Source organism: Elephas maximus, chromosome X (genome assembly GCF_024166365.1).
Source record: "Elephas maximus indicus isolate mEleMax1 chromosome X, mEleMax1 primary haplotype, whole genome shotgun sequence".
NCBI lineage: Eukaryota > Metazoa > Chordata > Mammalia > Proboscidea > Elephantidae > Elephas > Elephas maximus.
In genome coordinates, this window is record NC_064846.1 from 89,831,991 (window position 1) to 89,857,525 (window position 25,535).

The 25,535-nt window shown below is 39.0% G+C and overlaps 1 protein-coding gene across 3 annotated transcripts in view; it reads right to left on the reverse strand.

Moving 5' to 3' along the window:
• Positions 1-25,535, reverse strand: part of ATP7A (ATPase copper transporting alpha) — a 210,446-nt gene that overhangs the window by 13,599 nt on the left and 171,312 nt on the right. For 2 of the 3 annotated variants that reach the window (XM_049873291.1, XM_049873290.1), the window contains 2 exons: positions 17,334-17,480; positions 2,798-2,940 (listed from right to left, as the gene is read on the reverse strand). In XM_049873291.1, coding sequence (XP_049729248.1) covers positions 2,798-2,940; positions 17,334-17,480 — 290 coding nt within the window. Of the gene's footprint in view, positions 1-2,797; positions 2,941-8,680; positions 9,067-17,333; positions 17,481-25,535 lie in introns of those variants that run through there. The other variant, XM_049873292.1, reaches the window with a different exon arrangement.

Here is a 25,535-nt window from a genome sequence, read left to right on the forward strand (position 1 = left end):
CCATCAGATATCCAAATTTTTTAGATGTGGAGAAATGAGCTCTCTTATACACTGTTAATGGGTGTGTAAATTGGTAATGTGCTTTTGTAGGGTATTTGGCAGCATCTATCAAACTGTGCATATCCTTTGGCCCAGTAATTCCTCTTCTAGCTATACTTTGGACATACTTATACATGTACAAAAAGATGTATATCTAAGGATGTTCATTATTGCCTTGTTTGTAACAACAAAAATTTTAAAACCACCTAAATGCTCATCTTCAGGGGTATGGTTAAACAAATTATGATACATCCATACTATGGAATTCCATGCAGCAATGTAAAAAAAAAAATAACATTGTATGTTCAGCATGGAAAAAACTCTAAGGCATACTGTTAGATTTTTTTTTTTTTTGGAGGAAAGGGAATTTGCTGGCCCAATGCATCTAAAACTCAAGAGCTCAAGCTAGCTTCAGGAATACCCCGATAAAGGGATTCAGAATATATATTCTTTTTTTCCTCTCCTCTTTGTATTGGTTTCATTCTTACATAGCTTGACCTTTTGTGACAGCTACAACATCTGCAGTTCTTACGTCCTTGTATTTCAGCCCTATGGAAAGAGTAAATGGAAAGAGTCTTTGTCTCAGTATTACTAGCAAAAAAAAATCTGTCTCCTTTGTTCTGATTGGGTCATGTATCCATTTCTGAACCAATTACTGTGGTCAAAGGACTGCAGGGTGCTGACTAGTTTATGCTTGTGTCACTTGTCCATCTGAATGGCAATGCATAGAGTGAGAGAGTACATATATGTCTGTTGGGTGAAAAGGGGAAGGGGAAAACTGGTACACCAAGAGGAAGGTAAGTGAATTTAAGATCTAAAAACAATAAAATTCTGTTATATTAGGTCTTTTAGTTTAAATAAGATCCTCAATAGAGCTAAATCTGGAAGAAAGACCTGGAGAACTACTTCTGAAAAATCAGTCAATGAAAACCCAGTGGATCACAATGGTCAGATCTCATTGTGCATGGGGTCGCCATGAGTTGGGGGTCAACTGGACCACAGCTAACAACAAGAGCTGCATCTATCACAAGCTTTCTGGGTAAAGTCCTTCACCTCTATTGAACCTAGTTTCTCTTCCTCTAAAATGAGGCAGTTGGACTCATGACCTTTAATTTACACTAATATACACTCTATGACTATATTTTTTAAAGTCTTAAATTAGAAAAAAGGCATTTTTCAGAATTACAGAAACAACCTGATGAAAAAGGAAAGTAAAAAATGTAGTACTTGGCCTTTATTATGGCTGGTGATGTTTTTATGAGGACCAGTACATACCTTTGAGTGTAGGCCTAAAACTCAAGACTCATAAAAGCTAGTGTGATCAATCTCATATGCCTTTGCCCTTTTTTTCTTCTAAATTTTATTTATTTTGCTATTGGTGTTGAGAATACACACAGCAAAACATACACCAATTCAACAGTTTTTACATGTACAATTCAGTGACACTGATTACATTCTTCCAATTGTGGAACCATTTTCACCCTCCTTTTCCAAGTTGTTCCTCTCTCACTGACATAAACTCACAGCTCCCTAAGATTCCTATCTAATCTTTTGAGTTGCTGTTGTCAATTTGATCCCATATAGACAGATCTTAAAAGAGAATAATATTCAAGGCAGACCTTTGTTACTAGTTAAGCTAAATAAACTATTCATTGGTTTTAAGATGGCTTCAAAGGATTTTAAAGAGCCGCAGCAGCACATAGTTAAACACTCAGCTGCTAACCAAAAGGTCGATGATTTAAACCCACCCAATGGCTCCAAGGGAGATAAGACCTGGCAATTTGCTCCCGTAAAGATTATAGCCTAGAAAACCCTATGGGGCAGTTCTATTCTGCCTTATAGTGTCATTATGAGTCAAAATCGACTCAACAGAAACAGGGTTCAAATGATATTTTTGGTTTAAGATTTAAAGATTATCTTGGGGCAATAGTTTCAGGGGTTCATCCACCCTCCATGGCTCAAGAAAGTCTAGAGACCATGAGATCTTGAAATTCCATTCTACATTTTCCCCCATTTGATCAGGATTCTTCTATGGAATCTTTGATCAAAATGTTCAGTAATGGTAGCCAGGCAACATCCAGTTCTAGCCTCATGGCAAAGGAGGTAATTAGCCACACATTCCATATCCTCTTCTTATTCTTGACTCTCCTTCTTCCTCTGTTGTTCTAGGTGGATGTCTTAAACTTCTTACTTTATATCCTTCTGTATTTTTTTATACACGAATGTATTCACATGTGACTGATATTAAAGAAGAGAGGAAACAACATTCCAAAGTAGAAAATAATCATATAAAAGTTTTGGAAGTAAGGCAAATTTGGAAGTCAGTAGCAGAAAAATGGTATGCCAAACCAATACATTAGAAAAATTGTTCCCTCAGTGTTGTTCACGGTGGGCTAGTGGGGGAAGTGCATGAAGCTATTGTGATGTTTTAGGCATGAGATTATTAAAGCCTGGTTTAGGCTGACAGTACTTAGGGAAGCATATGAGCAACATTTCAAAGGAAGCATCAATAGAAACTGTGTACAGTGTCACTTAGCAACCCATGAACTAGGCAAATAGCCTATAACGTACAAAGTCCAAAGACCTTCCGGCATGACAAGTCAATTCCTCTTTAAGGAACCAGCTACAGCTACTCAATGATGATAAAAATAATAGGTAATATGAACTCTTATAGAGTCTGAAGGAAAAAAAGAAAATGTATATGAAGAATTAGACGTTACTACACACCCTCATTCCAGTAACTAAGTAAATCAATTACCTGAGAAGCAATAGATTTAGCTGTTTTACTGTTGTCTCCAGTCATCAGAACTACTTCTAAGCCCATAGATTTCAGAATATGGACAGCCAATTCTGCTTCAGGCTTCACTGTATCCGCAATGGCTATCAACCCACACAGCTCATCTAATACAGGAAGAGCAAAAAAAGAAGAGCATTTTAAATACAGTGAAAAAAGAAAAATATTAAAATTTCAGAAATAAATCAATTACATTAAGTAACATTGTTGAGGGGTTGGCTTAACTCAAAATCTCTCTGAGTCCACAAAGACTTTATAACCTCAGTATTTGATTATGAAAATTCATAGAGTGAAGAATGGCTGATTACATATGAATACTAGGGGTTACTAAAAAACTACTAGCAGGAAAATAAAGAGAGAGACCTTACTGAAGGACCTGTTTTCTCCTTAGACAGGTGTTAGCCAATAGTTTCAAATACCTTAGCTAATTTAAAGACAAATGAAAATGAAAACGACTATCTTTTTTTTTCTTTTTAAGGTAAAGGGGGTTGGAGACAAAATTGGCTTTTTATATTGGAAAAACAAATCATGGCAAGTACTTATTTTATCTCACTTTTTTAAAGTAAAATAATATTCTCTACTTCTTCCTTATCCTAGAAAAGCTAAAGTAAGATAATGCCTTCATACTTAGCAAGGATTATAAATGTTGACTCATTAATCTCACAGTTGGAAATTTACCCTAAGAAATAACAAAAGAAAGCACCGAAAACCTCAAAGGTGCTTACTATAGTATTACTTACAATATTGAAATATTAGAAATAGTCCAAATTTCCAAGAACAGGGGGATGATTAGGTTAATTGTGGCATACAAGTTTGATAAATTATGCACCATTAAAATAAAAACATTTAGCAAAACTGGAAAATATTTATTATTAAATAAAATAAAGCAGAATAAAACAGTATGTGTACAAAGGGTTTTTAATTCTTATTCAACTTTATTGAGGTATACATATAATAAAATATACCCATTTAAAAATTATTTGTGTATTAATATTATAATTATGTAAAAATATGAACATAAATGAACAAAAAGGGAAATGGAATACATGAAATTAAAACTGACATTGTGTTGTTGTTGTTGTTAGGTGCCATCTACTCGGTTCCAGCTGATGGCGACCCTATGTACAACAGAACAAAACACTGCCCAGTCCTGCGCCAATCTCACAATTGTTGTTATGCTTGAGCTCATTGTTGCAGCCACAGTGTCAATCCGCCTCTTTGAGGGTCTTTCTATTTTTCACTGACCCTCTACCAAGCATGATGTCCTTCTCCAGAGACTGATCCCTCCTGATAACATGCCCAAAGTATGCGAGATATAGCCTCGCCAGCCTTGCTTCTAATGAGCATTCTGGAAGTACTCCTTCCAAGATAGGTTTGTTCGTTCTTTTGGAAGTTCAATATTCTTTGCCAACACCACAATTCAAAGGCATCAATTCTTCATCGGTCTTTCTCATTCATCATCCAGCATTCACGTGTATATGAGGTGATTGAAAACACCATGGCTTGGGTCAGGCACAGCTTAGTCTTCAAGGTGACATCTTTGCTTTTTAACTCTTTAAAGAGGTCTTTTGCAGCAGATTTGCCCAGTGCAATGCGTCTTTTGATTTCTTCTGCTTCCATGGATGCTGACTGTGGATCTGAGTAAAATGAAATCCTTGACAACTGCAATCTTTTCATGATGTTGCTTACTGGTCCAGTTGTGAGGATTTTTGTTTTCTTTATGTTGAGGTGTAATCCATACTGAAGGCTGTGGTCTTTGATCTTCATCAGTAAGTGCTTCAAGTTCTCTTCACTTTCAGCAAGTAAGGTTATGTCATCTGCATATCACATGTTGTTAATGAGTCTTTCTCCAATCCTGATGCCCCATTCTTCAAATAGTCCAGCTTCTTGGATTATTTCCTCAGCATACGGAGTGAATAAGTATGGTGAAAGGATACAACCCTGATGTACACCTTTTCTGACTTTAAACCACGCAGTATGCCCATTTTCTGTTCGAACAACTGCCTCTTGATCTGTGTACAGGTTCCGCATGAGCATAATTAAATGTTCTGGAATTCCCTTCTTTGCAATGTTATCTATAATTTGTTATGATCCACACAGTTGAATGCCTTGGCATAGTCAATAAAACACACACACAAAGCCAAACCCGTTGCCATTGAGTCAATTACATTTTTCTGGTATTCTCTGCTTTCATCCAGGATCCATCTGATATCAGCGATGATATTCCTGGTTCCACGTCCTCTTCTGAATTCAGCTTGGATTTCTACCAGTTCCCTGTCAATGTACTGTTGCAGCTGTTTTTGAATGATCTTCAGTTCAGCAAAATTTAACTCTCATGTGGTATTAATGACATTGCCCAGTAATTTTTGCATTCAGTTGGATTACCTTTCTTGGGAATAGGCATAAATATGGATCTCTTCCAGTCAGTTGGCCAGGTAGCTGTCTTCCAAATTTCTTGGCATAGATGAGTGAGCGTTTCCAGTGCTGAATCCATTTGTTGAAACATCTCAATTGGTATTTTGTCAATTCCTGGAGCCTTGTTTTTGTCAATGCCTTCAGTGAAGCTTGGACCTCTTCCCTCAGGACCATCAGTTCCTGATCATATGCTACCTCCTGAAAGGTCTGAACATCGACCAATTCTTTTTGGTATAATGACTCCGTATTCCTTCCATCTTCTCTTGATGCTTCCTGAGTCATTTAATATTTTCCCATGAGAATCCTTCAGTATTGCAACTTTAGGCTTGAATATTTTCTTCAGTTCTTTCAGCTTGAAAATTTCTGAGCGTATTCTTCCCTTTTGGGTTTCTAACTCCAGGTCTTCACACAGTTCATTATAGTACTTTACTTTGTCTTCTCAAACTGCCCTTTGAAATCTTCTCTTCAGCTCTTTTACTTTACAGTTTCTTCCATTTGCTTTGGCTACTTGACGTTCAAGAGCCAGTTTCAGAGTCTCTTCTGATATCCATTTTGGTCTTTTCATTCTTTCCTGTCTTTTAATGACCTCTTGCTTTCTTCATGTACGATATCCTTGATGTCATCCCACAACTCATATGGTCTTCAGTCATTAGCATTCAATACATCAAATTTATTCTTGAGATGGTCTCTAAATTCAGGTGGGATATACTCAAGGTTGTACTTTGGCTCTCATGGACTTGTTCTAATTTTCTTCAGCTTCAACTCGAACTTGCATATGACCAATTGATAGTCTGTTCCACAGTCAGCCCCTGGACTTGTTCTGACTGATGATATTGAGCTTCTCCACGGTCTCCTTCCACAGATACAGTCAGTCTGATTCCTGTGTATTCCATCTGGTGAGGCCCAAGTGTATAGTCACCATTTATGTTGTTGAAAAAAGGTATTTGCAATGAAGAAGTCATTGGTGCTGCAAAATTTTATCATTTGATCTCTGGCATATTTTCCAACCACCGATCCTTCTTCTGTTTCCAACTTTCACAATCCAATCACCAGTAGTTATCAATCAATGCATCCTGATTGCATAATCGATCAATTTCAGACTGAAGGAGTTGGGGTAAAAGTTTTCAATTTCTTCACTTTTGGCCTTAGTGGTTGGTACGTCAATAGTTGTATTATCTGGTCTTCCTTCTAGGTGTGTGGATATTATCCTACCACTGATAGCACTATACTGCAGAATAGATCTTAATATGTTCTTTTTGACAATGAATGCAACGCCATTCCTCTTCAAGTTGTCATTTCCGGCATAGTAGACCGTGTGACTGCCCAATTCAAAATGGCCAACACCAGTCCATTTCAGCTCACTAATACCTAGGATATCAATGTTGATGCGTTCCATTTCAGTTTTGATCATTTCCAATTTTCCTAGATTCATACTTAGTATGTTCTATGTTCCAATTATTAATGGATGTTTGCAGCTGTTTCTTCTCATTTTGAGTCATGCCACATCAGCAAATGGAGGTCCTGAAAGCTTGACTCCATCCACATCATTACGGTCAACTCCACTTTGAGGAGACGGCTCTTCCCCAGTTGTCTTTTGAGTGCCTTCCAACCTGAGGGGCCCATCTGCTGGCACTACATCAGACAATGTTCCACTGCTATTCATAAGGTTTTCACTGGCTAATTCTTTTCAGAAGTAGACTGCCGGGCCCTTCTTCCTAGTCTGTCTTAGTGTGGAAGCTCAGCTGAAACCTGTCCGTCATGGGTGACCATGCTGATAACTGAATACTGGTGGCATAGCTTCCAGAATCACAGCAATATGCAAGCCCCCACAGTAAAACAAACTGATAGACACACGGGGGAACACTGTGTTAAAAAAAAAAAAAGTTAGGATGATGAAATTATGGATGTTATTTTATTTTGCTATTATTTCAATGTAATTTTTTTTAAGGGTTTTAAAAATCCTTGAGTGGATATTTTTCTTTTTCCAGGTTCAAATCTATTGTTTTAAAATTCTGTACGTCTTTTATGATAAAATATTTTATTATTTAAATGACCTCTATATGGTTAATGGAAACCCTGGTGGCGTAGTGGTTAAGAGCTACAGCTGCTAACCAAGAGGTCGGCAGTTCAATCCACCAGGTGCTCCTTGGAAGCCCTATGGGGCAATTTTACCCTGTCCTTTAGGGTCACTATGAGTCAGAATCGACTCAACGGCAACAGGTTTTTTTAAATATATATATATGGTTAATGTACAATGAATATCTTTTTTTCTGAAACTCAACCACGAATTATGATTTCATCAATATGATTATTCTAAACAAAGTAATAAATATGATGGGAAGGTCTGAGTGCTTCATTTGAAACTGTCAATGGCACAGACTCTTCCCTTTAGAACCCAGACGGCCAATCACTGAAACTGCTTTTAAAGATTGCTGATAATTTATGGCTTATCTTAAAAATCAGTCAATCAAATTACCGAGTTCCCTTTTCCTTGAAACATCAGAGGGCATTTTTTAAAAAATAAATGGACACAAGGTAATTATGAGCCCAAGAGGCAGAAAGGGTCACATAAACCAGAGACTACATCATCCTGAGACCAGAAGAACTAGATGGTGCCCGGCTACAACCAATGACTGCCCTGACAGGAAACACAACAGAGAACCCCTGAGGGAGCAGGAGAGCAGTGGGATGCAGACCCCAAATTCTCGTAAAAGGACCAGACTTAACAGTCTGACTGAAAATAGAAGGACCCCGGTGTTCATGGCCCCCAGATGTTCTGTTAGCCCAGGACAGGAACCATTCCCAAAGCCAACTCTTCAAACAGGGATTGGACTGGACAATGGGATAGAAAAAGGTGCTGGTGAAGAATGAACTTCTTGGATCAAGTAGACACTTGAGACTATGTTGGCATCTCCTATCTGGAGGGTAGATGAGAGGGAAGAAGGGGTTAGAAGCTAGCGGAATGGACACGAAAAGACAGAGTGGAGGGAAGGAGCAGGCTGTCTCATTGGGGGAGAGCAATTAGGAGTATATAGCAATGTGTTTATAAATTTTTGTATGAGAGTCCAACTTGATTTGTAAACTTTCACTTTAAGCACAATAAAAATTAAAAAAAAATAAATGGAACGATTTGCTTTAGTAATCTACAGAGGCAAACTCAAAAGTATGATTATGTGCATGCAATAATACTCCTCCTACACATTTTATAAAGAATGTGTTAAAGAGTGCAAGTATCTGATACTGATTTCACAAAAAGGACAAATACTGGTAATAATAACTAACATTTAACATCTAAGTTTAACCTAAAGTATATTTAACAGGCAATTAATATGGCTAATTAAAAGCCACAATGCATAGGTATGCCCTTTGAGAAAATGAACTAGTTTAGTCCACATTTCTAGAGTTATCTGGGTAAAAAAAAACAAAACCAAAACCATTTTAATTCAGCCAAGGGTTTCGATGAATTTATTGTTCCTAAAATGAAGCCAGTTACAAAGTCAATGTTGTACACCAGTGAAGAGTATTGTCACGATGGCTTTGTATAAAAAGATGGATGGCTTGGTATTTTTGGAGTGATGAATGAGCACTGTAGGACAGATAAGAAAAATGTCACAGAATGTTATTAATTTCTTCTATAAATTATACTTTCTTATTCCAGGACACTGCTTTTACTCTATAAAACTTTATACCCAAAGGGACTTTAAATCAGTTTTGTGCCTTCTTGGCTTGACAGTATTCCTTTTCCATTACTTTTCCAAGTACCCAGGGTCTTCTAGATGCGCCTGAAGCTGGTTTGAGATCCATGCCAGGCAGACATTCTGAATGCAAAAAATAGAAGGAAGGATTAACAGTAAATAATACATAATTATCATAGCGTTCATCTAGGAATAGTACTCAATCTCCCACCTGAAAATCTTGAATAGCTATTTTTTCATAATGCCTTGAAGATACTGACGACATGCTCTGAGACATGAGTCTTTGATTTAACCGCTTATTTTCTTCTTTCAGTTGCAATGTCCATTCTAACAGCATTATTATCTGTTTTTCTTCAGACAACATATGGATATTTTCTTGTACAGACAAAATGTTTGTCTCCATTGCTGAATCCAATCTCCCTTCTTGTGCTGTTTCCATGGCAGATCTCTCTTTCACCAGGTAGTTCAGGTGCTCAAGCTCCATAAGGTTCTGGGGGCTGCAGCTACATAAAGTGGAGGAAGAAAGCTGATACTACCAACTTGCTGACTTCTTTTTCAAGTTTTTTCTTTTCCTCAAGCAAAGAAACTCAATCTTCAGAAAGTGACTCTATCAAATCTTTATCTCACTCTTGTTGCTGCACTGTACTTTTCAACTTATCGCTTACATCATTTATTGTTTTCTCATTTTCTCTCTTTTTAAAACAGTGTTAAAACTGGTCTGTTGTTCAGCAAAGATGTTCGAACATTTTGCATTTCTTCATTCTTTTTTCTTGCTCTTCAAGTTGTTCTAGAAACTCGGTTTTTTCTTCCTGAAGCTTTCCTTGAAAGTTCAGCAACTAAACTTAAAGACCCTTCTCTGGTAGATTCAATGGCAGGACTTTTTGCTAATTAAGTCTCAAGATACTGAACTGTTTCTAGTAACTCTCAGCAGCATCTCTCCCCAGTTTAAATTCATTGAGTGCAGTCTTAATGGCTTCTTCTTTTTCAGAATTAAGCTTGAATTAACTGTTCTCTGTCTTGATCCTGGCTCATGACCAATTTTTCTTTCTCAAGTTAATGGGTAACGGCTTCATATTTTTCTTCTTGTTGAATCATTTTTTCATATTTTTGTTTTTTCAAAAGTACTCAAATCTGACTCCGATTTATTTTGTAGTTCAACTATCTGATCTTTCAGTTTTTTTTTCTATTTCATATGCTTGGTGATGCGAAGATGTTACTTCGTTTAACTCAGCTTTATACATATTTGATTCCTCTTCATGTCTACTAATTAACTCTGAAATACAGTAATCTTTTTCAATTGTCATAAAAGTTCCTAGCTCTGCTAAGCCTACCTGACAATTATCATTATTATCCTGAATCTTTTGGTTTAACTTGCTTATCTCTGTTCTCAAATTTTCTCTCTCTTGTTCAAGGAGAGATTTTAAGGTCTCTTTCTATTGGGCTTTGCTTTCTTCCAGCAAAAGCTTTATTTCATCGGCTTCAGCTTCTTCAACATTTAAGTTTATCCTCTAGTTTGCATCTCATGTCAGACAAATCAGAAACCTTGAGTTTTAATTCCTGTAGCTGTTCCTTTTCTTGGACAACTGTTGCATGAGACTCTTGTATCTGATCAATTCTGTGTTGATTTTCCTCTTTTAATTTCTCCAAATTAACTTTGTGCTCTGTGTATGCCTAACTTGCAGAGTGTCTTCTAATTCCTTAAGACAGCTTTGTTCTAAATACTGAAGTTCTGCTCTCATTCTTCTCATCATTTTCAACATGGAGTTTTAAGTTTTCTAGCACTATTTCTCGGGACTCTTTCAGTTCTTTAATTTCACAATTTTGAGTGTGTATAATATTGTCTGTCTCTAAAAGTTTCTGATCCTTTCCATTCTGCAGGCAGATGACAGCTTCTTTTTCATGCTTAACCAAAGCAAATTCGTGATCTTTATTTTGCAAAACCTCCTCAAGACATACTAGGTCTCCTTTCAATTTTTTAAAATTTTATTTTCATTTTCTTCACTCTCCTTTATTAGTGCATCAAGTTTAGCTTCCTATTCATTTTTTAAAGTCTGTAGTTCTCTTTGATGCTTTTCTTGTAGTGTTATTTCCAGAGAACACTTTACTTTTTCAATAATGTTTCTTATTTCTACTGCTATACATTTTAAAGAATTTGAGAAGTCACACTGCTCTTTTTGAACAAATGTTCTGAAGTGGCAAAGGTCTTCCTTGATGGTTTGTATATTGAAGTGAGGGTCTTGGGCAACAACTCTACATTTTTCCAACTGGACACTGGAAGCACAATCTCCTGATCCTCTTTACCACAAACATTTGTATCCTGCATACGCCTGCTATCTATTGCACTGATAACTGATGAATAAAGTGATTCCACCATGATTTCTGGGCTTTGTGGATCACTTATAGGATTAGGAGATGATAAATTTCCTTCTATTACAAACTAATTCACAGCAGACATAAAATGTGATTCAGGATTTTCTGCTACTGAATCCAAGTCTAAAGAATCTTGGTCAAGAATTTGTTCTGTGTTTGGACAGGGAATAGTTTCAAAATCACATATATGTGCATCAATGCTCTCTGAAGATAATTTCTTCTAAGGGACATACTGCAGGACATAAGGGATCCTGAACAGTGAGTGAGTGGAGGGGGAGTTCTCGGTGAGGCAGTAGCTGTTATTCCTGTTGCACTTTCTATCCTTGGTGAAAAAGCAGACTGTGGGGATGCCTGACTTGCGGGGGTCTTTTGTTCACTCAGAAGATGTGTAATGGTCTGTGACATTTCATCCAAACTTTGTGCTGCTTTTACCAAATTATGCAGAGCAAGAACATGCTGGTGTAAAGGTCCAAAGTCACAAAGTAAGGGAACCCTGAGGAATGGCTGAACTTCTGAAGGACAAAATGATTGCAGAAACTGCAAACCTTTTAATGAAATATCTGGAAGTTCACAGTTAAACTTTCGCGGCTTTTGAGTACAAAAGGAAGGGGGCCAGAAGTCCAGTCCCCTATACAGATGATTTCTTAAGAAAGATTTCCTGAATAATTTCCCAAAGAATTCCCTTTGTAATTTTTCTGCTTCATATAGTCAGAGATAGAAATCTCTGACTAAAGCAGTGTTTTATGAACAATTTTCTCCTTATAGCCTCAACTACAGCTAAGCAGTACATCTGAGGAACTGTACTAAGAGCTTCAACAATCTTGACTCTTTCTAACAGCTCTATTACAAGGCAAAGTAAAGCTTGCAATTTCTCTCCATCTTGATCAGCATGAAGCATTACAAAGCAACACCACTTCAATCTGACATGCAGGTTATTTGCTAGTTCTTGTTTGGCAGTGGTATACTTCTGTTTAACATCCAATAGTTTTCTATGGTTTTGCAACATAATCATCAACTGATTTGCATGACTCGGGCACAAATCAGGCAATACAGATTCCTTCAAGTTTTCAGCTCTCATTTGATTAGCCAAAAATCCCTGAGCAAGTTCTTTTTGTTCATTCACCAGTCTGCTGTAGCTAGCAATCATCTAGTCCAGGGCATAAAGCCTATCTTCAAGCCCTTTAAAGGCTTTCATATCCTGATTATCAAGTTTGGCAACAGTTTGACGGCATTCTGCTAGAAATGGTCAAATAATCCTTGGATCAAGTCTGCTCATAGAATCAAAACACTTCTGACCAAAGATCCACATCATTAAGTATATCTTGAACATTTACTCAGTCTAATAAAGAAACACTGAAAAAAGGTAGATCACCATCTTTAGCATCTATTGAAGTTTCATCATGCTGGACAGTACTATGACAAGATTGTCTAATTTCTTTGCCACTTTCAGCATCTGTAGTATCTGGCGCTACATCTTCTGCTTACTTGTGAAATGAGGTTAATAACAATTTGTTAGTTGTTCTAGGTGTATCAGAAGAGAGCACCAGTTCAGTGGATCTTTTAATCTCAGCCTTTTCTGAGCCTTCATGTTCAGGTAAAGAATCTAGTTTTCCCAAACATTCCCTGTAACTATGTCTGGTTAGGCACTCCAACAGTGGAATCTTGGCCACTGCTGTTCCTAAATGAGGAAGTTTTAACTTGATGTCTTCTATGGACTGCAGATTATTTAAATAAATTCTTTCAAGCTTGAAAAGGAGCTTTTGGTATAAATTTGAACAGTCCTCCAAATTGGCCATGATAGCAGCCCAGCCTTGGTGTTGAAGATGTTCATCATGGAACCAGACCTTCCCAAAAAGAGCAAAGTTTCTTGGCAACTTCATACATCTCCATTGCAAGTGCTGTCCTTGAAGCTACAGTGTGAAAAACTGCAGACATCTTCAGGAACTCTTCAAATTTTATTTCCATGTCATTTTCAGCTGAAAAGGCAGTTTTAGGAATAACTGGTGGATGGTCACATAAGGTTTCTTTATTAAAAAGAAAAATTAGATTTGTGTCTGTCCCAGCACTGTAGGTACACTCTTGGATCTGCAGCCATGCATTCTCCTCCACTGACCACCAGCACCTGGTGCTGAATAGCAATCTTACTTTCAATGGCATGCTCAAGGTCTGCCCCACTTTGCACTGTAAGCTCAGTGTCAAATGTTAGGGTAGTTCCAGTATTCACCAGAAATACATATAACTTCATGATGATTTTTCTAGATTCTGTGAATTTATACCTCATGCTCTGATAGTTACATCAAGCACTGTGAAAAAGACTATCACTTTCCATAAAATGCAGATTAAAACTGGTTTATGTTTGCTTTGCTTGATATAGGCCACTGAATGGCCTTCTTGGTTAAGCTCAGCGAATGGGGAAGCCTCCTCCTCCGCTGCCAGTGGCAATAGCAGAGCCTGCGGCCCCCAGCACGATCTTCGACCGCTGCCTTGTCCTCGGCGGCGGCTACCAACTGCCCATTTGGTTCTGCCAACTGACACAATCATCGCCATCCCAGCACTTGGCGGCAGGCACGGGAGCAGGGGCTGCGCAGAGCTGAGGGGCTCAGACAGCTGGGGACCCGGGAGGCAGCAACAAGGCTCAGCAGGGTCCAATTTTTCTTTTAATTAATATTTTTATTTTTGGTGAAAATATACACAGCAAAACCCACTCCCATTCCAGTTTCTAGACATAATGATCAGTGATATCAGTTACATTCTTCACATTGTGTCAGCATTCTCGTTATTTCTTTCTGGTTGTTTCACTCCCATTAACTTGAACTCTCTGCCTCCCACCCTACTCATCTATGCTTTAAAATTTCCAAAGCCCACTTTTCAGACAAAGATTAGGCAGGCTATAAAACAAGAAATAACACACGTGAGGAATGTGCTTCTTAGTTCAATCAAATATACAAGACCAAATGGGCAGTTTCTGTCCAAAAGCAGGACAAGAAGGCAGAAAGAGACAGCAACTGGACGAATGGACACAGGAATCCTGGGGTGCAAAGAGGCAGCATATTGTCACATTGTGGGGATTGCAACCAATGTCACAAAACAGTATGTGTATAAACTTTTGAATGAGAAATAAACCTGAGCTATAAACTTTCACCTAAAGCACACACACAAAAAAAAGATAGCTGCTGACCATTTGATCTTATATAATTTTTTAAAAAGAACACAATACTCAAAGGTGACAATCTTTACTTTTTGAGCTAAACTGTTACCTAGTTTAAAGGTGACTTCAGGGGATAGTTTCAATTCAAGGTTTGAAGAGTAACTCAGGGTCACAGTCTTCAGGACTTCTGCAGCCTCAATGGGTCCAGTAAGTCTGGATTCTTTAAGAATTTGAAGTTCTGTTTCACATTTTTCTGCCATTCTATCAAGATCCATCTATTATGTCCCTGATGAGAATGTTCAGTAGTGGTAGCCAGACACCACTTAGTTCTGTTCCCAAGGTAGAGGAGATGGTGGATCATGGAGACAATTAGTCCTGTAGTCGAGTTCCTTCTCTGATTCTTGGATTTCCTTCTTTCTCATTTGTTCCAGACAAATAGAGACCAATAGTTGGATCTTAGATGGCCACTTGTAAGTTTTTAAAACCCCAGACTCATCGTACTGGGAGGTAGAACAAAAACTTTAAGAACGGTATTATGGCAATTGACTGGATTGTCCCACAAGACTGTGACTCTAAGCCCTCAAACCAAGAGAAATAACCCCGTGAGGTGACTGGTTATGTCTAATTAGTATCAGCATCTGTAGGCCTTCATCCTCTTTTTTGGTTCTTCCTATCGTTGCAAAATTATATATAACCTAAGCCCATTGAGTCGATTGTGACTCATAGCAACGGTATATATAATCTAGCATTTGCCCATTCATCCCTTTTCCCTATGTACTGCTTATTGACATCAGTTACATCAGTTATGCTGTGCAAACTTCACCTACATTTGGTGCCACCTTTCCCATTACTATAAACAAAAAGCGACTGCTACCTAGCGAGTACTTTTCCCTTCCCCCTCCTCCCGTAATCACTAATAACATTAGTTTCTGTATACTTATCTATTAACTTCATTTCATAAAAGTGAGAACATACAATATTTGTCTCTTTGTGACCGACTTATTTCGCGCAACATAATTGCCCTCCGGGTTCATCCATGTTGCAAGATGTTTGGGAACTCATTTTTCTTTATTGCTGAGTATTCCGCTGTATGTATGTACCACATTTTGCTTATCCATTCATCCTTTGATGGACATTTAGGTTGTTTCCGCCTTTTTGCTATTGTGAAGAGTGCTGCAATGAACATGGTTGTGCATATGTCTGGTCCTGTCACTTAGATCCCTAGGGTATGTATCTAGGAGTGGAACTGTTAGGTCATATGGCAGCTCTACCGCTAGATTTTTTGAGGAACTGTCAGACCGTTTTCCCCAATGGTTGTACCATTTTGCATTCCCACCAACGATGGATGAGGGTTCCAATTTCCTCACATCCCCGCCAACACTTGTTATTTCCCGTTATCATTTTCTTTTTTTTAATCTTAGCCATCCTAGTTGGAATGAAATGGTATCTCATTGTGGTTTTGATTTGCATTTCTTTTGATTTGCATTTCTCTGATGGCTAATAATTCTGACCATCTTTTCATGTGTTTGTTGGCCATTTGAATATCCTCTTTGGTGAAGTGTCTGTTCATGTCCTTTGCCTATTTTTTGATTGGGTCATTTGTCTTTTTGTTGTTCAGTTGTAGAAGGCTTATACATATTTTAGATATTAGACCTTTATCGGTTATATTGTTCCTGTAGGTTTTTCCCCAATCTTTAGGTTGTCCTTTTACTCTTTTGATGAACACAAGTATTTAATTTTTATGAGGTCCTAGTTATCTATTTTGTTTTCTGCCGCTCATGCATTTGTTCTTGTGTTTCATAATCTATCATTGAAATAAATTAGGTCCCAAAGCTTTGCTCCTATATTTTCTTCCAAGAACTTTACGGTTTTATATTTAGCATTTACATCCTTGATCCATTTTGAATTAGTTTTTGTGTATGGCATGAGGTACGGACCTTGCTTCATATTTCTGCCATGTGGAAACCCAGTTTTGCCAGCACCATTTGTTCCTTACCCATTGAATGGATTTGGCTCCCTTGTCAAAAATCAATCAACCAGGGATGTTTGCATTTATTTCTGGGTTTTCAATTCTATTCTATTGATTTATATGTCTATCATTAAACCAGTAACAGGCTATTTTGATTACTATAGCTGTGTAATATGTTTTGAAGTTGGGAATTGTTGAGACCACCTACTTTGTCCTTCTTCAAAACTGCTTTGGTTATTCGGGGTCTCTTGTCTTTTTGTATAAAATTGAGGATTTGTTTTTCCAGTTCTGTAAAGAATGCTGTTAGAATTTTGATCAAGATTGTGTTGTATCTGTAGATTGCTTTTGGTAGTACTAACATCTTGACTATATTAAGTCTTCCAATCCATGAGCACTTTTGGTAGTGTTTCATAATTTTTATTGTATAATTCTTTCACATTCCTGGGAAATTTATCCCTAGATATTTTATTCTCTTAGATGCTATTGTAAATGGAGCTGTTTTCTTAATCTCCTTTTCAGATTTCTAATTGCTGGTGTATAGAAACCCAAATGATTTTTATGTGTTCACCTTGTATCCTGCAACTTTGCTAAATTCTTATTAGTTCTAGAAGCTTTTAAGTAGATTCTTTGGAATTTTCTATATATAGGATCATGTCATCTGTGAATATAGTTTTACCTCTTAGCTATTTTTCTTTAAATGTTGGCTAAGGAAGAAAATAATAAAGCCAGGAAAATGCAAGAAAAATTTTAATTAATCAATAACAACTATGTATTGTTAATACTTTCACTTTGTATTCAAGTTGCTCTTGAATAACCCTTATAGTACAGAAGCTTCTCAAAAATGCACATAAAACAATAACCAAGATCACGACACTGTGTCAGCATACTTATGGAAAACCTTACCATCAACTGCCACCAATATAGCAGTCCGACCTTTTTTCTCATGTTCAGTCATGGAATCATCTACGTCATTATTAATGATGAGACCATTTCTTGTCATCCATTCCCGGTTACCAATGAGGACTTTGTACTGTTGAGCATTAAGAGCCTCTGAAAGAAAATATAGAATATTCAGTGAGCTCCTTTCATCTTTGTAAAAACCCATGAGGCAAGTTCTCCCTGTCTAACCTTGCACAGCTACTACATTATACTTTTGGTAGAAGATGGCCTACAACAGTTATTTTCAATTTTTCTAGGAATACACTCTGCTCTTCCTTGACTCTGGGCCTTTGTACACATTGCCACCTCCACTAGGAACATCCTTACCCCTCCTCTCCAAATAGCACTCTCTCTCATATTCTTCAAGAGCCAGTTTAAACGTTGTTTTCTTGGTGAAGCTTTCCCTTTGACCTTCCATAACAATTCAATTAAATTCAAAATATTTATTGTGTATCAGTAGCTGAATGTGGTTGGACAAAAACATACAACTATATAGGCTTGCCTCATTTTCAACTGGTGACCCCTTAAGTTAAATGGCCCTTAATGCTTAATTCTACTGCATTTCCCTAGTTCATTCATTCTCCATTCTTCTAGATGGCTATTTCATATCTTCTCTCTTCTCAAATCTCCAATTTCTTCTCCCTCATTCTCATGTCAGATGATGACTTTGCTTCCTACTCCAGAAAGAAATCAGAAGCAATCAGAAGAGAACTTCTATAAACTCTCTTCATATCTCACCAACTACCTTCTGCCATTATGAACTGCCCTTGCTACTATTTAAGGCCAACCTCTTACTAGATCCCCCTCCTTCCACCTATTCTAGAATCTCTCTCCAGCAGTTCTCTCCTCTCTATCTTGCATCATCAAATTTTCTATCTCTAATGGATTGTTCCTGCTGTTGTTAGCTGCCATCATGTTTCCTTCAGCTCATAGAGATCTTAGGTATAACAGAATGGAATGTTGCCCAGTCCTGCACCATCTGCCCCATTTCTCTGCTTCCGCACATAGCAAAACTTCTCAAAAGTGTTGTCTCTATTGGCTGTCTCCAATTCATACTTTCCCATCCTCTTGTGAACCGACTTCAATAAAGCTTTTGTCTCTACTGTTGTTACTGTTGCTAGGTGCCATCAAGTCAGTTCCAACTCATAACGACCATACGTACAATAGAACGAAACACTGCCGGTTCTGCGTCATCCTCACAACCGTTGCTATGTCTGAGCCCATCATTGCAGCCACTGTGCCAACCATCTCACTGAGGGTCTTCCTCTTTTTTGCTGACCCTCTACTTTACCAGGCATGATGTCCTTCCCCAGGGATTGGTCCCTCCTGGTAACATGTTCAAAGTACATGAGATGAAGTTTCACAATCCTTGCTTCTAAGGAACATACTGGCTGTTATTTCTTCCAAGACGGATTTGTTTGTTCTTCTGGCAGTCCATGTCTTTACTATTCTAAAGAAATTCTTCATATAGCACACCAGTAACCTTTACTTTAATAAACACAATGGTTAATTCTCAGTCTTCATTTTACTTGCCCTATTAGCAGCATTTTACACAGTTGATCATTTTCTCCTTCTTGAAATACTTTTTTAACTTGGATTCTTAGACACTACATTCTTACGGTTTATCTCCTCACTGGCCATTCCTTCTCAGTCTTCTTTGCTGAATGTTCCCCGTTTCCCTGACCTCTTAATTTTGTAGTACCCCAAGGCTCAGTCTTTAAATCTCTTTTTTCCTCTATCTACTCTCACTCCTTGGTGATCTTATCCAGTCCCATGGCTTTAAATATTACCTGTAACAGTACTGTTCAACAGAAATTTCTGCAATGATGGAAATGTTCTATAACTACTTTGTTTAATACAGTAGCTACTAACAACATGTGGCTATTGAGCACTCATATACACCTAGTACTTTTGAAGAGCTGAATTTTAAATTTAATGTAATTTTTATTTAAATTCATAATTGTCACATGTGACTAATGACTACTGTGTTGGACAGCACAGATCTATAAGCACATTTATCTCCCAAACATTTATCTCTGACCAGGACTATTTCCTTAAACTCCAGACTTGCGTAGCCAACTACCTACTTAATATTTCCATTTATATGACATCTCTACTTGGATGTCTAACAGTTAAAATTAGCATGTCAAAACTGAACTTCTGATTTTCTCCTCAATACTGCCCCTCCTGTGGTCTTCCCCATCTTACTTAAATGGTAACTCCATCCTTCTGACTGCTTAAGCCAAAAACTTTGGCATAATTCTTGACTACTGTTTGTATCCCATATCCAATCCATGAGCAAATCATTCAGCTCTCCCTTTAAAACACATCCAGATTTTGACCACTTCTCATTACCTCTACTGGCCTAAGAGACCACCGTTTTTCACATGCATTACAGCAATACCCCCTAACTCATCTCCCTGCTTCTGCCACTGATACTCATCAAAGTCTATTTTCAGCAGATCAGCCAGAGTAACACTTTAAAAATATTAAGTCAGATTCAGGTAGCTACCAGATATATGAGAAAATGCTCACAATTATTAGCCACTAGAGAAATGCAAATCAAAACTACAATGAGATTCCATCTCACTCCAACAACGCTGGCATTAATCCAAAAAACACAAAATAGTAAATGTTGGAGAGGCTCTGGAGAGACTGGAACACTTCTACACTGCTGGTGGGAATGTCAAATGGTACAACCACTTTGGAAATCAATTTGGCGCTTCCTTAAAAAGCTAGAAATAGAACTACCATATGATCCAGCAATCCCACTCCTTGGAATATACCCTAGAGAAATAAGAGCCTTTACACAAACAGATACATGCACACCCATGTTTACTGCAGCACTGTTTACAATAGTGAAAAGATGGAAGCAACCAAGGTGCCCATCAATGGATGAATGGATAAATCATGGTTTATTCACATAATGGAATACTACGCATTGATAAAGAACAGTGAGGAATCTGTGAAACATTTCATAACATGGAGGAACCTGGAAGGCATCATGCTGAGTGAAAATAGTCAGTTGCAAAAGGGCAGATATTGTATAAGACCACTATTATAAGAACTCAAGAAACAGTTTAAACAGAGAAGAAAATATTCTTTGATGGTTATGAGAAGAGGGAGGGAGGGAGGATGGAAGAGGGGTATTCACTAATTAGATAGGAGACAAGAACTACTTTAGGTGAAGGGAAGGACAACACACAATACAGGCAAGGTCAGCACAACTGGACTAAACCAAAAGCAAAGAAGTTTCCTGAATAAACTGAATGCTTCAAAGGCCAGCGTAGCAGGGGAGGGGGCTTGGGGACCATGGTTTCAGGGGACATCTAAGTCAATTGGCATAATAAAATCTATTAAGAAAACATTCTGCATCCCACTCTGGAGAGTGGTGTCTGGGGTCTTAAACGCTAGCAAGTGGCCATCAAAGATGCATCAATTGGTCTCAACCCACCTGGACCAAAGGAGAATGAAGAACACCAAGGACACAAGGTAATTACGAGCCCAAGAGACAGAAAGGGCTACATGAACTACAGACTACATCATCCTGAGATCAGAAGAACTAGATGGTGCCCGGCTATAACCGATGACTGCCCTGACAGAGAACACAAGAGAGAACCCCTGAGGGAGCAGGAGAGCAGTGGAATGCAGACCCCAAATTCTCGTAAAAAGACCAGACTTAATGGTCTGACTAAGACTAGAAAGACCCCAGTGGTTATGGCCCCCAAGCCTTCTGCTGGCCCAGGACAGAAACATTCCCAAAGCCAACTCTTCAGACAGGGATTGGACTGGACAGTGGGATGGAGAGCGATGCTGGTAAGGACGAGCTTCTTGGATCAGGTGGACACTTGAGACTATGTTGGCATCTCCTGCCTGGAGGGGAGATGAGAGGGTAGAGGGTGTTAGAAGCTGGTGGAATGGACACAAAAACAAAGAGTGGAGGGAGGGCGCAGGATGTCTCATTAGGGGGAGAGCAATTGGGAGTATGTAGCAAGGTGTATATAAGTTTTTGTGTGAGAGACTGACTTGATTTGTAAACTTTCACTTAAAACACAATAAAAACTTTTTTAAAATATTAAGTCAGATTCTATCACTCCTCCACTCAAAACCTTCAAATGGCTTCCCATCTCAGGGTAAAAAACAAAGTCCTTCCGATGCCCTTATACAATCTAGTCCCCCACTACCTCTCTGACCTCCTCTCTTACTTCTTTCCCACTCATTTATTCTGCACTAGCTACACTGGTCCCCTTGCTCAAACAAGTCAAGTACACTTCCTCCTCAAGGCTTTTATACTTACTATTCCTTCTGCCTAGAATGCTCTTGTCACAGATAGATATTCAGATAGCTTTCTCCCTCACTCCCTTCAGGTCTTTGCTCAACTGTCACCTTTTTAATGAGGCCTACCATGAACACTCCATACAAAATAAGTCTCCCTATTCCCAGCATTCCCTATACCCCTTAAGCTACTTTATTTTTCTTCATAGCACTATCTTCATCGCACTTACAATATTTTCGTATTTATTTGCTTACTGTCTTGTGTTCTCCAACTAGAAAGTAAGCTTCATGATGCAGGGACTTTGTCTATTTTCCTGATTGCTAATTCTGTAGTGTCTTAAACTGCATGACACACAGGCTCTGAGTAGAAGTCGTCAAATGAATGAATTTACTATAGTTCATAGACAAATAAAAAAATCACAGTATAGGTAGAAACAGGCAAGTAAATAAATAATTATAAAGTAATGTACTTAGTACAATAACAGAGATTAAGTACAGTTATGATTCAAAAAGAAGAGCAAATATCTCTGCCTGAGTGTGTCAGTCAGTGAAAGCTTCACCAAAGAGAGATTTGAGCTGGGTCTTAAAAGATAAGTATAATTTCAACAGCTAGATGCCAACTGTGGGGAAGGGCATTATATAGCAAAAATAGTAAATGATATGATGTACTAGACATAAAATGGCACAAAAGAGGAACTGTAAATGTTCAGTATGAATGGAACATAGAGTACAAGTGGAGTAATGAGAAAAGATGGGTGGTACAGGGAGACAAGAGGCAGATCATAAAAGAACAAATCTGGAACAAAGTCCAGAGATACTGGACTTTGTCCTGCAGGAGACTGAGATCCTTAACAGAGATCCATGGATGGGTTGCAGGATATATGCAAACTTCCTGAAACAAGACTTTTCAAAGGGGCAGGTCCATAGCTATTATCACATTCTTCCAAAGGTCCATAACTCAAAAATACATTATAAATCACGGTAATAAAGGCATTAGTCAGAAAGTGATATTATCAGATGTGCATGTTAGCAAAATTATTCTGGCAAAAACAGGTTGGGAGGTGCTAGAACATTTAGGCAGCTATACATCATGTTTTGGGGCAACTGGACCAACACGAAGCTCAGGAAACAAGTCTTAGCTAGAGATACGGATTTTAGAGTGGTAGGGGGAGCCTACAGGTGGTAGAAGCAGCAGTGGGCACAAAGGAGATTGTCTCTCTGTAGACAGAGTACGTAAAATAAGGAAAAAAAGACAGAGGACAAAGCCTTGAGAATATCCAATATTTGGAGGCAGGAGAAAAGAGGAATCAAAGGATAATTAAAGTAACAAAATGAGTCTCAATAAATTTTTAAAAATTGAAGAATACAAAGTATCTTTCCCAACCACAAAGGAATGAAACTAGGAATCGATAACAGAAAAACTGGAAATTTCACAAATATGTAGAAATTAAACAACACACTATTAAGCAACAAACAGATCAAAGAAGAAATCACAGAGGCAGAGACAAAATGGCACCCTAGACAGACACATCATGCTTTCCCTCTGCAGCAAAGACCCAAAAACCTAAGTGAAACAGACACAAATGTCAATCCAGGAACCCTACGCATCAAACGAAAGGATAAAGAAGTAGATCAAACACCAAATGGAAGAAGAAACTGAAGTAAAACAGAGAATGAAGAGAGATACGGAGTGGAGGTCCCCTGCCAACTAATATGGCACAAAGTCACCACCTTGGAGCACAGCCATTAATGACCCCAGACAGGGAGTAGAGGAAGGCAACTTCACAGAACTCTCAACAGAAGACAGAGAACCTGGTAACCAGAGAAACACACTTTCCCACCCTTCACCCTTCTGCCCTGTATACCTCCTCCACCCCTCCCAACGGGCCACAATGAGCCACCTTGGCTAGAGAGCTACCTGCCCACTACCAGCCTGGGTCTGCCCCTGCCCCCACCTACTGGGTCATGCCATACCGTTTTTTGTTCTTTTCCCTTTCCACTTTTTGTTTCTTCCCCCCACCCAGCTCGTATCTCACCTCTACCCCTTCCTGCTGGGCCATGCCAAGCTGCCTTGGCTATACAAGGTTAGAGAGATAACAGACAGCCAACGGCCCGGGTCTGTCCCACCCCCACCCACCGACCTCTGGCACACCATTTTTTTCCTTTTCTCTTTTTTTCTCCCTCCCTTTTCTTTCTCACTCCCATCCACCCCATACCTCACCTCTATACCTTCCTGCCAAGCTACGCCATGCCACCTTGGCTAGAGAGACACCAGCATGCTGCCAGCCCAGGTCCATCTTGCCCCCGTCTGCCAGCTCCTGCCACACCATTTGTCTCCCCTTTCTTCCTTTTATTTCTCCCTTCCACCTAGCCACATACCCCAACTCTACTCCTTCCTACCAAACTATGACATGCCACCTTGGCTAGAGAGACACTGGCCCGAAGCCACCCTGGGTCCGCCCTGCCTCTACCTGCCAGTTCTTGCTTCACCATGTTTTTTTTCCTTTTCTTTCTTTACTTTCTCCCTCCTACCTAGCCCTGTATGCCACCTCTACCCTTTCCTACAGGACTACACCACCACAGATAGAGAGCTACTGGCCCACTGATAGCCTGGGCACCCCCACATCCAACCACCAGCTCCTACCACACCATTTTTTTCCTTTCCTCCTTTTCTTTCTCCCTCCCACCTAGCTACATACCCCACCTCTACCCCTTCCTGCTGGGCCACACCACGTCACCTTGGCTAGAGAGCTACCATCCCACCGCCAACTCTGTTACCACCACCCCAACTATCAGGTCCTGCCATGCCATTTTATTTATTTTCTTATTCCTTTTCCTTCTTTTCTTTTTCCCTCCCACCTAGCCCTATACCCCACCTCTACCCATTCGTGCTGAGCCAGGTCACGTCACCTTGGCCAGAGAGGCACTGGCCCACCACCACCCTGGGTCCAACCAACCCCCTACACCAGATGGCTCCCAACACACTGTTTTTCTGTTTTATTTTATTTCTATCTTTTTTCTTTGTCCCACACACCAAGCCCTGTACCCTATAGCTTCCTACTAGCTCACCATGCCACTGTAGCAAGGGTGTTGCCAGCTGAGGCTCACCGCTACAACAGCCCACACTGAGCCTACCCTCCTGCCACTCAACCAGCTACTAAGAGAGGGAAGCAAGACCACATCATTCCCCATCCGACACCCCCTCCTATCTGGAGAGGGGCTGTGAATGCTCCCACATCACTGGACCAATATCATGGGGCAGACAGTGCTCGCCCAGACTGCCCTCAGCCAGCTCATCAAAACAGTATACAGCGAAGCAGGCACACCCTGTCCACTGCTGCCCTGCCCATCTGGACAAGGTAAGAGCTACTGTGCCCACAGAAGAGCAGGCAGCAAATCATGCCTGGCCCGTCCATCCTGACATATCAAAACAAAACAAAGAAGCAGGATGAAAAAAATGAACATACAATCAGTAAATAAAGTAAATAATACTTTAAAGTCTCGGAGACAGCACACAATATCAAAACATAAAAAAGCAGGACAAGATGGTTCCAGTAAGTGAGCAAAATAAAGACTTAGATGACTTTTCAGCAGAAGAAGACAGTGGAACTAACTGATATGGAATTCAAAAGATTAATATTTCAGGCTCTCCAAGCGATTAGGAATGAAATCAAGGAAGACACAGACAAACCCAAGGAAAAAATAGACAAAGTCAAGAAAAACACAGACAAAGCAGTAGAAGAATTCAGGAAAATAATACAAGAATAAAACATCAAAATAAACTAACAATTGAAATCATACAAAAGCAGCAACCAGAAATCCAAAAGATAAATGACAAAATTTCAGAAATGGAAAACTCAACAGAGGTTAGGAGCAAATTTGAAACAATGC